Source organism: Propithecus coquereli, unplaced genomic scaffold (genome assembly GCF_000956105.1).
Source record: "Propithecus coquereli isolate 6110/MARCELLA unplaced genomic scaffold, Pcoq_1.0 Scaffold81, whole genome shotgun sequence".
Classification (NCBI taxonomy): domain Eukaryota; kingdom Metazoa; phylum Chordata; class Mammalia; order Primates; family Indriidae; genus Propithecus; species Propithecus coquereli.
In genome coordinates this window covers 7878202-7894839 of record NW_012154285.1, presented here as the reverse complement: position 1 = coordinate 7894839, position 16638 = coordinate 7878202, and the positions used below count along the sequence as shown (strand labels likewise).

General features: G+C 58.1%; 1 protein-coding gene across 2 annotated transcripts in view; it reads left to right on the top strand.

Annotated features, from left to right (window-relative positions):
* Positions 1 to 16638, top strand: part of RBM19 (RNA binding motif protein 19) — a 137595-nt gene that overhangs the window by 97168 nt on the left and 23789 nt on the right. For both annotated transcript variants that reach the window (XM_012663563.1, XM_012663564.1), the window contains exon 23: positions 623 to 743. In XM_012663563.1, the coding sequence (XP_012519017.1) occupies positions 623 to 743 (121 nt within the window). The remainder of the gene's footprint in view (positions 1 to 622; positions 744 to 16638) is intronic.

Genomic DNA, 16638 nt, shown 5'->3' with positions numbered 1-16638 from the left:
GTAAAGCTATTAAAAATCAAAAAGAGGGACCTAGGCAGCATGGGAAATCGGGAACAGCAGAGGGTGAGAGGGAACAGCATGCTCCAGACCCAGGGTTGCTGAGCTGGGCATGGACACTGGCAGCAGGGCCAGAGGGGCAGAGAAGGGGGCAGATTCCGGAGCCATATGGGGGACAGAATCGCCAGGCAACAGAGGAGAGTGGCACCAAGTGACAACCAGGGACCTGCCTGGTTGTCACCCAGCAGCTAGACAGGGCTCGGCTTTCTCACGTGGCGGCCGCTGCTGACAGCTGGGTGGGAGGCGAGCCCCGCTAATGGGGTCGTCCTCCGCAGATAGGATGTAACGTGGCAAACAAGACGACCGCCTCAGCCCAGGCACCAATTACGGCCCAGACGGCAGGTATATCGACTGCTCGGTCACTTGCAGCTCTCCCCCTGGGAACGTAACCCACTAATTACACAGACGTACCCAGCGGCTCCCCACACCCTCGCCGAAGCTCGGAAGTCGTGGGGCAGAGCCTGGGCCCTGGCATCTGAGACGCGGGCAGCAGAGGGAGGATGGGACGGAGCGTGTACAGTTCCCGTTTTAGCTGATGCGCTGTTGTGTTCCTTGTCCCCTGCAGAGAGCCTTCAACGCCCTGTGTCACAGCACCCACTTGTACGGCCGGAGGCTGGTGCTGGAGTGGGCCGACTCCGAGGTGACCCTGCAGGCCCTGCGGCGGAAGACGGCGGAGCACTTCCACGGTAGGCACGGGGCTGGGGACTGTCTCGTGCAGCCGAGTCTCATTCTTGGGCCCCTGGGCGAAGGCAAGGGCTGGGTGGGGCTTCCACGAAAACCGCCCTGGACTTGGCGGGCCTGTGGGGTGTGAGGGGCCCTAACTGAGCCCTCCCTGCCGGCCAGTGCTGGGCGTCCTCCGCCAGCCCCACCAGATCTGCTCGCCCCGCTCCTTACGCACGCCGTGCCGGGCACTGACGAGTGTGGGCGCGTCGGGGGCTCGCCTGTCTTTCCGCTTACGGTTGGGTTGGGTCACTGGGGGGCCAGGCGGGAAAGAGAGGTCGGGGTGTTTGTCCCTTCCTCCCTGCCAGGGTGCCACAGCCTGCAACTACCAGCCCTCCACGCAGCCTCTCTGTCCGGGCCCCAGACTCGGCCCCTGCAGGCCCCTCCCGGGACCACACTCTCACTGAGCCCCCCGCACACCCCTTACCAGAGAGTCCTCCGTGACCCCATTGGAGGGCGTCCACTTCCTGCCAGGGCCGTGCCACGCGCGGGCTTCACTCAGCTCTTACACACCTTGGTGCCGTCGTGTGGTCTTGACGACCATTCAGTCGGTGACTAGAACACACAGAGCAACAGCTGTGTCCTCGTTCTGGGGCTGCCGCAGTGGCCACGCAGGGCCGTGGGCTCAGGCGGACGAGGCCGGGGCGCGTTGCTCATCAGGCAGCCTAGAGAGGCCTCTCTGCAGAGGTGATGTTTGCGCCCACACAAGGGCAGCCGAAGCAGAGGGCTGGTGGTGGGGACAGAGGGTACCCTGAGGTTGGAGCAAGCTTGGTGTGCCTGAGAAATGGGGAGACCAGCATTAGAGAGGACGAGGGGTAGAGGATGAGGAGAGGTGGGCAGGGCGGGGCCGCACGGGGCCTCTTCCTCTCCAGTAGGTAAGGGGGGCAGAGGGCCCCGAGAATCACCCCACCTTGGGCACGGGGACGCCCACGGTTAGTTGACTCATGACAACTAGTGTTGATTAAGTCCTCACCATGTGCCAGGCGAAGGCATGTCAGGTGCCTCTTGCTGTCCAGCGTGCACCCCCCACACTTGGAACATCAAGGGGAACTTGAACTTGAATCCCTTCTCCACACCTCCCCTCACCCCAGAAGTGCCTGGCTGGGGTCTGGGCCCAGCAGCCAGAGGGCAGCTGCTGGCTTCCTACCCACCTTGGATCCCCCAGCCTGGCGATGGGTCACCCAGCTGGCAGAGCTTCCCTTCCTCCTGCATGCCTGGGAAAGCCAGGCTCCATGACGGGGACAGTCCCGTCTGTGGCACCGCCCTCAGTGCTCTGAGTTCTCCGCACACTCTGTTCCTCCTCATCCCTCAGATCCACAGCTCTCGGGTGCGTTCCTGGATGGACCTGCCACTGCCCCTCCATCTGTCCCCATCCCCATGGTGTGGCTGAGGGCCCAGGGTGTCACCTGGGGGCACACTGGGGGGTGTTTGCTGCAAATCCCCTCTCCGCCCCACTCATCTGTGTAGCGATAGAACCCAGAGCCGGGAGTCATTATTCCCTGTCCGGCTGCCGAAGCAGCAGTGACTTGGAGGGACTCTTGGGACAGTTTCCCTTATGGAGAAACTGAGTTTTCCAGTTGGTCAGCTGGCCTCGCTTGGGGCTAACAGACAGGGCTTGTGACAAGCAGCGTCTCAGCAGTACAGGACGACCACGTCCCCCACAAGTGGACTTAGAACTCCAGAGACAGCGTGGAACCCTTTGACCTAGCCCAGCCTGCCACATCCCCCCGCCCAGACCGGTGGTCTCTCCAGACCCATCCTTCCTCCCTAACACACCTCCCACAAAGTTCATTGTCCGCCAGCCTGCCAGCAGGACTCTGTGTCTTTGCATATGCTGTTCCCTCTGCTTAGAATGCCTTGCCCTTGATTTTTTATTTAACCTGGTCAATGCCTCCAAGCCCAGCTCAAACGACACCTCCTCCAGGAAGCCTTCCCTCTTCCCACACCCTCCCCAATTATCAGAAATTGCTCCATTCTCTGCTCCCCACCTCTGTCCCTATACTTTCCTGTCGTGTTGTAACATTTCTTTGTGGTTCGTTATCCTCACCTGACCTGTGCCTCCCGACACAGATGCTGTGCTGTGCTCGTCTTCGTTAGTGATCAGTTCTCTGGGTGCCCTGTGCCTGGCACAGTGTCTGGCACCTGCCAGGCCCTCCATCTTGGGCTGGGGAACACTCGAGCCCAGGCAAATGTGAAACCAGAGAGGTGAAAGCTGAACGCACAGTGGCAAGCTCACAGCTCAATGAGTCCCGAAATGTGACATGCAGAAAGAGAACCTGTCCATATCGACATCCATCGACAGGCCCAAATGCACCCATCGGCAAATGTTTGTGTAAGGGACTCTCCCTGGAGTGCAGGCGGGGGCCGCCTCCCCCATCCTCCCCACCAGCCACCCCCGGGGCCAGCGAGGAGTGCAGGCTCAGCACTTCCGCCCTGCGCTGGACAGAAGCCCCCTTCAATAAATCGAGTTCCAGAGACAGCACTGGCGCCTCGCCCCCGTGGAGAGACCAGACCGGAAGCGTTTCTGCAGCACTGGCCATTCTCACGGCCACTTAGCAGCTGCAGGTCAGGGCCCAGACCGGACAGGTACAATAATAATAGTGATAAAGATCATTTGCTTCCATCTTCCCATTAATTTCCAAATAGCCTGTGAGAGGGGCACGAGCAGCCCCGTTTTGCAGCCGAGAGAACTGAGGCCAGGGAGGCACTGCAGTGACTCGTGACAGCCAGCGTTTGTTGAGTCTGTCCTCACAGCCTCACAGCAACCTCGCAGCTGCAGGCAGTGTTGTGTCCACCCAGCTAGAAACTGGTAGAGTTCAGATTTGAACTCCAGACTGACTCAAGAGCCGCCCAGCCCAGCCCACCCACCCACCTCCCCGTACTGCATTATACGAGCAAATGCCACTTAAGAAAACAGAAGTCTTGGGCCTTCATTAAGTCTGGGACGTGTGAATGTTTACTGCCTGGTGTCCACCATCCTGACTCACCCAACCAGGAACCCGGGTCTACAGGGTCCCTTCTAGAAGGAGAGTGAACCACAAATCATAATGAAAAACGCCATGCGGCCCCTTAGAACTGACAAAGCATGTGCTCATAGAAGGCCCTGTGGCGTGTGTGTTCCCTTGTCCCCATTTCACAGATGAGGAAAGTGAGGTGCAGAGGTGAGGTAAGGCCCGGAGGGCGGTGTTGAGTGTCAGGACCCAGCCATGTGTTGCCGCCCCTCTTGAATCCCTCTGAAAGGGCACTACCCTGCTGGGTTCTGGGGGGCACGTCAGCTCTGCGCTCCCGAGTGCGTCCGAGTTGAGCATTGACAGACACTGAGTGCCAAGGGTGAGTGGTCCGGGGTCCCAGCAGGGAGCAGACTTCACCCTGGAGGTGTGTGTGGGGCTGGTGGAGCCACAGAAGGCTCTAGAGCCACAGCATGGAGCGTGGGGGCAGGTACAAATGGACACTTCAGGGACACAGCTACTGCCAGAAAGAATGGCAGGAAAGCAGGGACGTTGCTGGGCAAGAAATAGCCACAGCTCTGTCTCCTGCGGCCCCTGTGCTCCTGCCGCAGCCCATTGGGCCACCCCGTCATCAGCCAGAGGCCCGGCTGCCCTGTGATGCTGTCCTCTCGTGGGAACGGAGGAAGGATCTGGAGGGACCACACAGAAAACATCCAGCATATGTGGTGACCCACAAATGTCAGGACACGTGGCGGGGGCGCAGGGGGCTGCAGGAGACAGAGCTTCCCTCCTAAGCAAGATGCTGGCCTGGAGATGTCAGCCCCTCTCCCCACCAACACACCCGTTGTCGGTTTGATCTCTTCAGGAAACGGGAGGTGCCCACAGCAGCCCTGACTGTTCAGAATCAGGCTGCTGGCCGCCTGCCCTCGTGCCCAGGTCCCCTCCCCGCTCGGTGCCCTTCTCCTGCGGCGAAAAATACCCAGCACGCTTGTGTCTAAATCCTCATTGTTCGGAGCTTCCAGGGCCCTGGCAGACTCTGAGGGCAGGCGGTGGCCGTGCCCAGTTCCCTCCCCCGGCTCTGGCCTCGGCCCTGAGCTCTGCCAGGAAGGCACTCAGGCCTCAGGTGGAGGCCGGAGCACCAAGGCCACCACAAAGGGCTCCCCGTGGAATGTGGGGCACGGATGAAAGGCAGGCATCTTCACCGTTCGGCAGGGCCTGGCAGGAAGCTCTCTGGTGACGCCACCGTGGCCTAGAAGCCACATTCAGGGACAGTAGGAGGCGGCCGGAGCAGATAGAGTGGAAATTTGGCTCCAGCTGAAGCGCTTACCGTGGCTGGTGCACGGAGCCTGCGCTGCCGTGGGTGTGCCCCGCCTGCCCCCAGGGGCTCAGCTTCTCAGACATCCCAGCCACCGACCCGGGAGGGACTGGGGACCAGATTGCTGGTGGGCCAGGGCTGCCCAGCCTCCGAGACCAGCCTAGTGTCCCCCGACCCCGGGTCCCTGAGGCACCTAGGTCAGGGTAGAGAGCTCAATTTGCAGTTCAAGCTAAATAATACCAATTATTATTATTACTATAACAATCTACATCTGTTAGCCTTACTTGGCGGCCAGATACTATCTCCGTATGGGCTTTCATAGGTATTAATCCTACAGAATCTTGGGAGGTAATTACAGCAGGTCCTCAAATAATGTCGTTTCATTGTAACATTGATGAGAAAAACAGAATTGATTCCCGGCTGGGAGTGTGGATTTTGCATGTTCTCCTGTCTGCGTGGTTTTCTCTGGGTACTTGGGTTTCTTCCCACATCCCAGAGAGGTGCTTGTTAAGTGAATGGGCCTGTCTGCATTGTCCCAGTGTAGGGGACAGGGGGCCGAGAGTGCCAGGTTCCCACCTTGCACCCTGAGCTGCTGGCATAAGCTTCAGCCACTCACGCCCCTCAACCAGAATAAGCGGGTAAATAATTATCTTACTTGTTTTTATTAATTTTTCTTAAATGTATATATAGCTCACATTTATTTCAGTGTTTAGTATTAGAAGCGTTTGGGTCTTCAGAATCTGGCGATGTTTTTGTGACCAGAAATATGCCACATGGATTTGAAGTCTTATTTATATCAATTAGCCTAGGGTGAAATCGGTTTCATTATATATCGTTTCACTTAAAGTCACGGTTTCTAAGAACCTGTGGACCCATCAGTGTTAAGGGAGGACTTACTGTGCTGTTGTCTTTCTCTGTTTCAGAGATGAGGAAACCGAGGCACAGAGAGGGCAAGTAATTTGCCCAAGGGCACCCAGCTACCAAAGGCAGAGCCAGGGCCCCAGCCTGTGCTTTGAGCCGTCCTACTGTGCTAAGTCTGTATCAGCCGGTCTGAGCGGCTGCCCCTAAATCGTCCCCCAATGTGTGTCCTTATACCTGTTCCGGGACCTTGGCCAGGTCGCTCAGCCTCAGCTTGTCGGCACGGCGGGACTAAGGCGCGCACCTGGTTAGGGGAATCGCGGGGCTCAGAGGAGAAGCTGCCTGTAGGGAGATGGTGCTTATAAGCCTGGACAGTAGCACGCCTGTGTGCGTGCGTGCGTGCGTGTGTGTGTTTGAGAGAGAGAGTGTGAGAGAAGGAGGGAGGGAGGAGGAATGAGAAAGAGGATGAGTATGTCTGACACATAAGCATGCCCAGGACGGGCAATGTTTATATCTGGCTGCAGATGCCGCCTGCTTTCCCGTGTCCCAAGAGCATACCACAGAGCCTGGCACACAGTAGGAGCTTATTAGTACCCGGGGGCGAGGAGGAGGAGGGTTCCTTGCTGGTAGAACAGCAACCGCGATGTCTGCCCCTCCAAAGCTGTTGTGGGAACTCAGGTTGCCAAGCGCCAGGTCCAGAGCTCTCTGCTCATCCGGGTTCCTCGCTGGCAGCCAAAAGCAGCTCGTTTTAAACCCCCCAGCGCCTCCCCTCCAAGTGGAAGCCTTCACTTTATCCACTGCCCCTGCATAATGGCAGGGCATTATATCTCCCCTTGCAAGTTGATGCTTGCAAAACACCTGTCAGATTGAACAGCAAAGGACAGGTCTTTGAAAGTCATTTGAAAAGTTGGCCTGAGTAGGCAAAGACCTTGACATCAGACAGAGGTGCTTTCAAAAGGGAATAAAATGTCTGTGGACATGTTCCACAGACCCGCCCTCCCCTTCTCCCTGTCCCCTTGCTGCCCCTGTCCTCTGCCTCCCTCCCTCCCTCCTTCCCTCCCTTCCTCTCTTCCTTGCCGGCCAAGAATCAGATTTCTCATCTCCAGCTCAGCAGCCCCGTAGTAGGTGAAGTGCTATTCTCCAGCGCCTTGCATGTGGGAGTTTGAAAAGAGAGAGCAAGGAGGAAAGAAAGAGGAGAGTCCGCCACTGGCTGTGTCCTTTTCTTCCCGAGCGTGTTACAAAGCAGCAGGGTCACGGCACTGAGAAGCTTTCAGGGCCTCGGCAGGCCACGGTACCTGCGAGTGCAGCCGAGGGAATATAATGGTAGGGAAGAAATCCGCCCGCAGAAGCCTCTGTTTTAGAGCACTCACAGCCGGGGAGGCCCAGGCAAACAGGCTTTTATTTGGCCGGGAGCGCGGCTCTGCTTCCCCGTGTTGTCTTACTCCAGCTGGGGAGGACTGATGGGCTGTGGTTAGCGTCGGTACCTTTCACCTCCAGAGCTGGGAGCGCAGACATGACCGGCATGACAAGTGGCTGGCAGCAGCGCCTTCCCCGCCCGTGCCCGAGCCAGGCTGGGGTGGGAGATCCGCGAGCAAAGCACCCAGAGACGCTTTCTTCGGGCACAGACGGGTGGTTGTCCCCATTGGTCTTTGGCCTCCAGCCCAGAGCCGACTGCTGGAGCCCGACCCCGGCTCCCCCTTTCAGCCAGAGTGTCAGAAATTCAACTTTACCCCCCCGCCCCTATCCTCTGGATTCCCTCGTCATCCTCCTCCCCTCATCCTCCCCGGGGGTGCCTTCTCCCCGTGAGGTTTTACCTTCCTGGGGACAAGGCCCTCCCCACGTGGCCTGCATCCAGCACAGACGGGTGCTCAGTGACCATTGGTGGGGTGAGAACACGAGCATGAGTAAGAACCCAGCAATCAGAACGGTGATCAGGACGTGGGTCGAGCATCTAATACGTGCTGGGTACCGTGCGAGTGCCAGCTCGGTTCGTCTTCACGTTTGCCCCAGGGGTGAGGAAGCCGGGGCTCTGAGAGGCTGGGCAACATGCTCCAGGCCCCAGGTGTGTGGCCAGCACTGGAGCCCTGTGTGGTCTGAAGCCAGATGTTTCTCCCCAGGTGCCTCGAAGCACCACTGGCCTGAAAAGAGGCAATCATGTGATCAAGTCAGGGGAAAAGGAGAGAAAGCGGGAGAGAGCTTTGTCCAGGGCCTACTACGTGCAGAGAGTAATGCCAAGTGGTTGTACATAGTCTCATTTCAGCCTCACAACTCCCTGGAGAGAGGTGGTGTTCCCATTTTACTGACGTGCAAACTGATACCCAGAGCAGTCTAGTGACTGGTCTGAGGACACGCAGCCCTGGATGCTGCAGCACAGATAATCCTGTCTCATCTCACCCTCTCTCTCCGGCACTTCCTGAAACCCCACTTGTCCTCTTTATCTGGGCTCCTAATCCTGGTAAGGCAGCAATTGCAAACTACAGCCTGTAGTCTGTGTTTATAAATAAAGTTTTATTGGAACACAGCCACGCCCATCTGTTCATATATTACCTATGGCCACTTTCTTGCACCGCAGGGGCAAAGTGAGTGGTTGTGACAGGGCCACTGTGGCTCCCCACGCCAGAAATATTTCCTACCCGGTCCCTCATAGCTTAAGTTTGTCAAATGGCTGCACTTACTTTAGCTAGAAGCCAGGGGTGACTAATTCCTCACTATACCCCCCTTTTCTCAGAGAGCAGATAATTCTAGAGGTATCATAACTGCACCGCTGGACCCCTCCAGCTTCCCCAGAAAGGCGGCCTCGTTGCTTTGCTTCTCACTTGCTCCGCTCATTCATTCATTCATTCATTCAGCAGTTCTTCACTGATCGCCTAATAGTCAAGCCGTGCTCTAGACACTGAGGGCAGAGCGATGAACAGAAGAGAAGGTCCCTCCCTCGGGGAGCTGATACTTCAGTGGGGAAGGCAGATGATTACCAAAAGAATGTAAATAACGAGTTCTGAGGCTAGCAAGTGCCATGGAGGAAGTTAGAAAGGACAACAGAACGAGCTCTTCAGTGGCGGGGAGACAGGAAGGAGAGATTTCAGATGTGACGGTTGGAAAAGTCTTTCTGGGGATCAGGATTTCCGTGTGATTCGAAGGGATAAGCTGGCCAAAGGTCCGGGGGGAACATTCCAGGTAGCAGGAGCCGCAGGTGCAGGGCCCCGGGGCAGAGCTTGTTCACAGCAGGCAGAGAGGCCTGCAGGGGTCCCTCCTGGGTCCTCGTCGGGCCTGGCAGGGAGCCTGACTTTGACACCCCTGGGAGATTTGGGGTGGGGGGGTTGCCAAGACCTGACTTACGCTGTCAGACCTCATCCTCTGCGTTATAAAGGGACAAGGATGGAGGTAGTTGTCCAGGCAAGGAGGACAGTGGGTGGAGAGAAGCAGGTGGATTGAGCATTTTTGGTAAAGGTTAGAGCCAGCCGGACTTGCTTTAGGGGGGCGGGGACAAATCGAAGCCGGGCTGTAGGTTTTTGCTCTGAGTCACTCGGGACGGTGGCGCGACCCCGAAGCTGCGCAGAGCAGGTGGGTGGGCGGGGGTGTTCCGAACGCGTCGGGTTTGAGACGCCCGTTAAGGACCCCCCTCAGGATGTCGGGCAGATAGATCTATGGGTTCAGAGCTCAGGGCCGAAGTCTGGGCTGAGATATAAATTTGGAAGTCATCAGTAGACAGATGATATTTAAAGCCTGCAACAGCCCCCCCTCCACCCCCTTCCATAACTTAATCATTCATGGGATGGCACATTTTCAAAAGACCGGAGACCGAGAGCGCCCGTCGTCCCCACGTCAGCCCTTGCAAATAGGCCGCCTTGATCTTGCCCATGAAAACATAATCATTGGGCTTCAAAAATCACAGTCAGGAAAGTTCAAGCAAGTATGTGAAGTCACAGAATTTATTATTCAAAATATCCCTTTGTCGTGGTTCTTTCCGTGGACCCAGAGAGAGAGGTTTTCTGTAAGCTCCGATTTTTATTCCTTGATCTAGGTCCTTCTTGTGCCGCCCCTAAGACTTGGCTGTGGCAGCCCTTCCTCTGGAGGTGTCGAAGGCCCTGGTGGGGGGCGGGCAGAGGGATCCTGTCCCATGTTGCCACGGAGGGTCCTGCCCTCTCGAAAACGACCACTTTCTCTGCCCAGGGTGGTGTGTTTTGTCCCTTCGCCAGCTCCCCGTCACGTTGGCAGGTGGCACCAGGAGAGAGGTTGAGATTGGCCGGGAGACACACTCTTTCTCACACCCTCCCAGCTGGGACAGGCGGAATCCAGAGAAGGCAAATCGAGGAGCGGGAATTGTGGCCAAGGCAGCTCCTAGGTGCCAGCTGCTGCTCGCAGGGTGCGGATGGCTGGCCGTGCGGGGGCCGCGTTCGTAGAGCCGGATGCTTCTCCCAGCAGAGGTGCCTGGGGAGGCCGGGGGCCTGGAGGGAAGCTGGAGCAGGTGTCGCCCGGTCACCCCCTCCTCTCGGCCCCCACGCCCCAAGCCTCGCCGGGTGGTGTTTTGGAAATATTTCCGAGCGCTCCGACAATATCCTGCACACTCTCTCTCCCTTCCCCCGGGGAGCGGCTGTCCGTGCGGGGAAGGTACTTGCTCCCAATCCAGCTAAATTGTTATTGACTTGTGTTCTCTGCGTTTCGCAAACATTTCACTCAGCCGTCGCCAGCGAGGCCAGGAATCCCTGCTAGGGCTAACGGGGGAGCCAGCTGTGCTGGGCCATTTCTCCTGCTCTTCCTCATCGATCACAGAATTAAACTGACAGAAGGAGAATTTCAGAGTGACTTGGGAGGGGCAGGGGCCGGGCCCGGATTGGACGAGGCTTTGGGGGCCTGGGGACCAGAGTGCTGGAAACAGGGACAGGAGGAAGGTGGGCTTCCCCCCAGGGTTGGGGCTGGTGGTAGGGGGCGGCCAGGTTTGCTTGCCCAGAGAAACGCGAGGAAAACACACAGACAAGGTTTTACTACTGTTTACTGACCACGAGTGAAACTAGCGGGCTTTCGTAGACAGAGAGGAGAGAGAATGGATCAGAGGCCCACTGGCTAGCTGTCGGCTGAGGTCAGCCACAGATCTTCATTTTGCCTACAAGATACGAAAAAATGATTTTGAATTAATCACCACTATTTTGCTATTGGGAGCTTTGACCTGAAAATCAAGATTCTGACCTCTCTTGAAAAATCAGGTCCAGACACCCTGGTCGCCCATTTCCCCGGGGCAGCTGGGGCTGAGGAGTGGCTGCCCGTCTACATGGAGGGTGGGCTTCCTTTTGCCACAGTCCGCAGCCCTCCCTATAATCACCCCCACACCCCCAGACTGTTTGACCCCGTCATACCTGGCCCTTCAGCCTTCGCACTTACAGATCCTGGTGCAGACATCGTTGTGCCTTGGCCCCGTGAGGAGACATTGCCAACTCCTCCCTTTCAGCCTCTGCTTCCAACCCAGAGCCTGTGCCAAGAGAAGAGAGATAGGTAGCTCATGTTGACCAGGCCCGAAACACTGAAAGATCGCCCGGGCCTGACACAGGGGAGTGGGGGACGCCTTCCCACCTTTCCTGTTTCTTTTTCCTTTTTCCGTCTGTAATGAGTCGCCTTCACCCAGACACTGCCCGTGCCCACGGCTGTCACAGGTTCCCAGGATCTGTAACCAACACAAACACCAGGACCAAGCCGGAGAGGCCCCAGGCTCAGCCCACAGCCACGGCCCCATCTCAGGTCCAGGTCGGAGTGGCTTCACCAGCCCCTGTCCATGCGGTGTGCGTGGCCAATCACTGCTGCACACACAAAACACCCAGGACTCCTAGAGCACGGAGGGAGGTCAACCCCCCGGCCACCCCACCTGCCGTGTCCAGCCACTCAGGGAGCCACTGTCCTTAGCACTGCGATTAACAGTAGTCGTAATATCCAGGGCCCACCCTGGGCTGTTTGCATCAGAACCTCTGGAGGTGGGATCCAGCCATCAGGGTTTTCTAGCTGATTCTATGGGACAGCTAGGTTGAGAACCACCGGCCTTTAAGGAAACTGCTGGTGCAGGTACATGGGGGCTGCTACGGGGCCTCGGTCTGTTCACGCCTTTCCTGTGGAGTCCCTCCTTCCTGGGCTGGTGTCTGCACTGCAGGGCAAGCAGCTGAGCCACGTGACCTTAGGCTTTGCTGCGGTGTGACAGGAAGGCCCTGGAGCCAGCCCATTCCGAGCTCAGCACCCCACTTGGAGAGTCCGAGGTCACATGACTTCCCAAAACCTTAGAGCAGCTGCTTCCTCATCTGAAAAACGGGACAATGATGTCATCCCGCTGGTGGGATCTCTGTAAGAAAGTCCACACCCAACCTGCTGTCTCCTCCCTGCTGCTCACCCCTCAGCCTTAACTTGGGCACCCGGAGGCTCCATTTGCTGGGCACTGCCAGTCCTCTGGGGTGGCCTCATAGGACCCTTTGATTGGTACTTTGAGCATTTGCTTGGCCACTCCGAATGCCAGGCTCTGGGCCAGGTGCTTTCATGCCTTATCTCAGCCATGCTCTGTGTGGGCGCTACACTGTGTCCTGTCTGTCTGTAGGAGAGTAACTCGGTGACTCAGAGAAGGTGGGGACCCCTGAGTGGCAGCGCTAAGGTCCCACCTCGTCCCACGCTGAGCCCCCACCGCAGGCGGTTTGGTTTATCCTTTGCGGTTGTGTCCGCTGCTGCATCCCCAGCCCCAGGCCTGGCACGTGGTGTATGTGCAGAAATAACTTGCTGTGAAAGACGGAGGGCAGGAACCCTCAGGCCCCATGTCATAAGAGCAAGCATTGTCCCCATTTAACAGACAGGAACACTGAGGTGTGGGGATTAACACTTCCTGGGAGTCCCCAAGGTGGCAGGGACAGGTCTGGGGCCTGGTCTCCCTGCCTGCCAGGTTTGAGCAAGGACTCAGCTCATGCCTAGTTCTTGGGATGGGCTGTGTTTTGAAAAGATGCATCCCTGAGACAGCCCCCTGTATCAATATAGAGCCACTAGCTTAGTCTCCTGAGCCAGGCTGCTCCTCTCTGAAGATGCCCTCCAGTCCATGAGCACCTAGTATGCACCTGCTGTAAACAGCCCTGGGACACAGGCCCGTCGGGGTATCCGAGGGCTCTGCCCGTGGGGGCTGCAAGATCTGAAGCAGGGGTGGGGGGGCAGGGAGGGAGAGACCCAGGCAGAGGCACCAGCAGCTTGGGGTGCCCGGCACCCTGCAGGGCTCAGTCCATGTGCCACTGGTGTCCCCCAACAGTGCAGGACGGCCGGCCACTGAGTCTGAAGCTGGTGGGTGCCTCGATCCGCCCTGGAATCCCAGCCTCCACACTCTGCCCCCACCCCCAGCAGTTAGAGTCAGTTCTGGAACCGGTTTAGCAGAGGGAAGCCTTATGCGAGGGGAGCAGCAAACTCAGGGGCCTCCAGGGCAGGCGGAGAGCACCCCATAAGCAAGGCGGCCCGTCCCTGGGGGGCAAGTGCACAGTCAGTCACCCTTGGGTGGGGAGGGGACAGGGCCAGATCTGCCACACTCAGTACAGGTCTCAAGAGAAACTAGAAATGCTGATTCTCGTGCCGCATGTCCCTGTTTGTAAACATTGGTAACCGAAGGTTTTTCATGTTATGTCAGCAAATTCAGACGCTCTGTGGCGAACCCACGGTGGAAGGCCCGGCTCCATCCCCCTTGGTCACCTCTTGACGCTAGTGTCCAAGTTCCCCAGGAAGCAGCCCCAGAGATGTGGAGTTGGGCACCCAGCAGATTGCCTGGGCGGTGGTCCAGGGAGCGTGGGAGGAAGGCAGGGAGCCAGTCCAGGGGGCCAGAGCGAGCAGATCCCGCTGCGGGCGGCTGGGGCCCCCTGAGAGCTGTGTGGCGCGCACCGCAGAATGTCCCCGTGGCGGGGGTGAAGAACGTGGGACGTGTATCCACCAGCTCCCCGTCCACCCCGCTGGTGGAGGGTTGCTGCTGGGGGCCTGAATCCCTGGCATGTCCAGCCTGCCCCATGCCAGGGCCGTGAGAAATCCTTGGCGCTCAAGGTGGGGCGCTGACGGCAGCTGGTATCGCTGTCCCTGTGCTCCAGAGGGGGGAAGCGGCCTGCCCTCGTGCTCTCAGTGACAGATTCCATCAATAGCGGTAAGAATGGCTAACCTGTATCGAGTGCTTGCTGTGTGCCAGCCGCTGTGGTGAGGGCCTTACACATATTCACTCTTTTAATACTCTTAAGCACCTAGGCCTTGGGCATTATAAGTTTCATTGCCATTCCGCATCTGCAGAAACTGCGCCCAGAGAGGTGAAGCAACTTACCTGAGATCGCCCAGCCAGGAGCAGCAGGGTTTGGTCCTGGCAGCTCCACCCTGCGCCCTGTGCCACACGCCTCTCCACCCAGAGCCCAGCCTTGGGCTTCCTGGCCCGGCTCTTTCCCCCTCCCGGCTGTTCACGCCTGCCTCTTCTCAGGGCTCCTTTCAGAGCTCCCTTCTCCCCCATCAGCCACGTGCTTCTCCCCGGCTTGCCTTTCCTCAACGTTCTGCTCCGGAACAAAACCCCGTGAAGCGCTTTCTCTTGTCCTCCCATCAGCCCCCGCCCCCGCCCGCGCCTTTCTCTCTGCCTGCCTGTGCCTTCCACGCGGGCCGCCAGCGCCAGCCAGGGAAGGGAGAGACGCAGGCTGGCATTCTGTCAAGGAATTAATTGAAAAATAAAATCATTAGGTGGGAACTCCAGAAATGCAAAAATGGTGGTTGGAGGTTGGTGGCGGGGGGAGTGGGGCAGGACTGGGGGTTTGTTGGGGGACGGCTGAGCTTTTTGTCAAGTTAATTTCTTGGGTATTGATGTTTGGTGACATTCACTTGTTGTTTATCTTCGGGTGCAGCTGTAATACTGAAAGAAAATGCACAGCTTGTTTCGTTTATTTATTTTACACCTTTCTCCGGTTCTGCATTATGTTTGTTTGGTGAAAACCCACTGAGGCTTTTGATGTCGGGGAAGTGGGATTCCAGCAGCTGTTCCCTGCAAGCAGGGCCGGCGGGGGGTGCCGGTGTGGTTTGGTGGGAAGTCGGGGCCCGACGCATCCTCAGTGGGAGCAGTCGGGGGCCCAGCCTGAACCCCGGCAGTGGACCTGAGCCAGCCGCGCCGGGCCGGGAGCAGGGTCCCGGGTCCTGAGTCGCGGGCCTTTGGTGCGCTGGGCCCCACCCCCGTACTCGTTAATCTTCGCAGCCGCCTCCCTGAGATGGGTCCTGTTTTTTAATCCCCACTGTACAGACAGGAAACTGAGGCCCAGAGAGCTGAAGTGACTTGCCCAAAGTCACACGGCCACCGGGTCAGCCGCCACCAGTGTGCCTTTCACGTCCCTGGCCCCACAGCGAGTCGGTGGGTGTCCCTGTGCCTCCGTTTTCCAACCTGCGAACTGAGGAAGCAGGCGATCGTGCCTCCCTGGCCTTGAGGAACCGAATCGTTTCGCTCATTACCTAACGGCTCTTTATTGATCACCTGTCGTAGACCAGGCTTCCTACGTACGAGAGTCCCCGCCCTGTTGGCGCGCACTGCCCCACTGGCAAAGAGACGCGAAATCAATGCCTTCCGTGTTAGGAGTGGTGACACAGACGCTGGTCCCAGCACCATCTACCGAGCCCTCGCCAGGGGCCAGGTGTTGCTCTTTCCACTCATGGCGGCCTCACCACAACCCCCATATCCCCATTTTACAGAGAAGGAAACTGAGGCATGGCCATCTGTTTCCTTCTCCGTCTCTGTTTCCCCTGCTGGACCAGCATGCCCTGGACGGGGCAGAGCCAGTCTCGGTCCCCACGGTGTCCGGCCCAGAGCTCCACACGTCTCTGTCACGTGCAAGAATGGGGACACGCATGAAGGCTGAGGGATGCTTTGGACGCCCTCTCGGCTTCTGTTGGTCCTTCAGCAGTTTATGCGCCTAGACCCTCAATTTCCCCTGTCGTTCATTCAGTCAGTCACTGCGCACGTGTTTACCGCGCGTGTTACGCTGCGAGTCTGCTGTGTGCCAGACGCTGTTCTGGGCGTGGGGAGTAGCAGTAGGTGACGCAGACAATAACCTGCCCTCCTAGAGCTGGCATTGCAGGGAGGGGGACAGTAAAGTGAAAACGTGAAGCAGAGCTGGGCACGTGCTCACGCCTGCAATCCCAGCATTCCGGGAGGCCAAGGTGGGAGGATCGCTTGAAGCCAGGAGTTAGAGACCAGCCTGGGCAAAGGCCCTGAGGTGGATGCGGTGGGTGTCAGGAGCAGGGATGGGGAGGGAGACTTGGAGAGGCGACGGGGCCTCAGCTTTTCGCCAGGCGAGTTGGCGCCAATGGAGGATTTGGGCACAGGAGCCACATGTTCCGATGGAGGTTTTCACAAGATGCCACTCGAGACCTGCCTCTGGCAGGGAGGACAGAAGCCAGAAGGGTGGCAGTGCGGCCCAGGGGACAGCGGCAGGAGAAAAAGTGCTCTGAGTCTGGATCTGCTTTAAAGGTTGAGCTGACACGAGGGATGGGGATCAAACTCACCCCCCTGCCAGTGTCTCAGAGTCGGTTCACGCTGCCACCCTGCTGGCCACCCTGGATGCCAGGCCAGCCCTGCCCGGGAGAGCAGGGACCCCACCCCAGGAGCGAGCTGCCCTGCTGCCGCCCCGCCTGAGCAGATGGGAGGGACATCAGTGACAGACCCGCAGGCCCTGTTTTGTTGCACTTCTATTTCCCAGCTCTTATTACCTGCCCACGAATTCAATTTCCAGAGGCCAT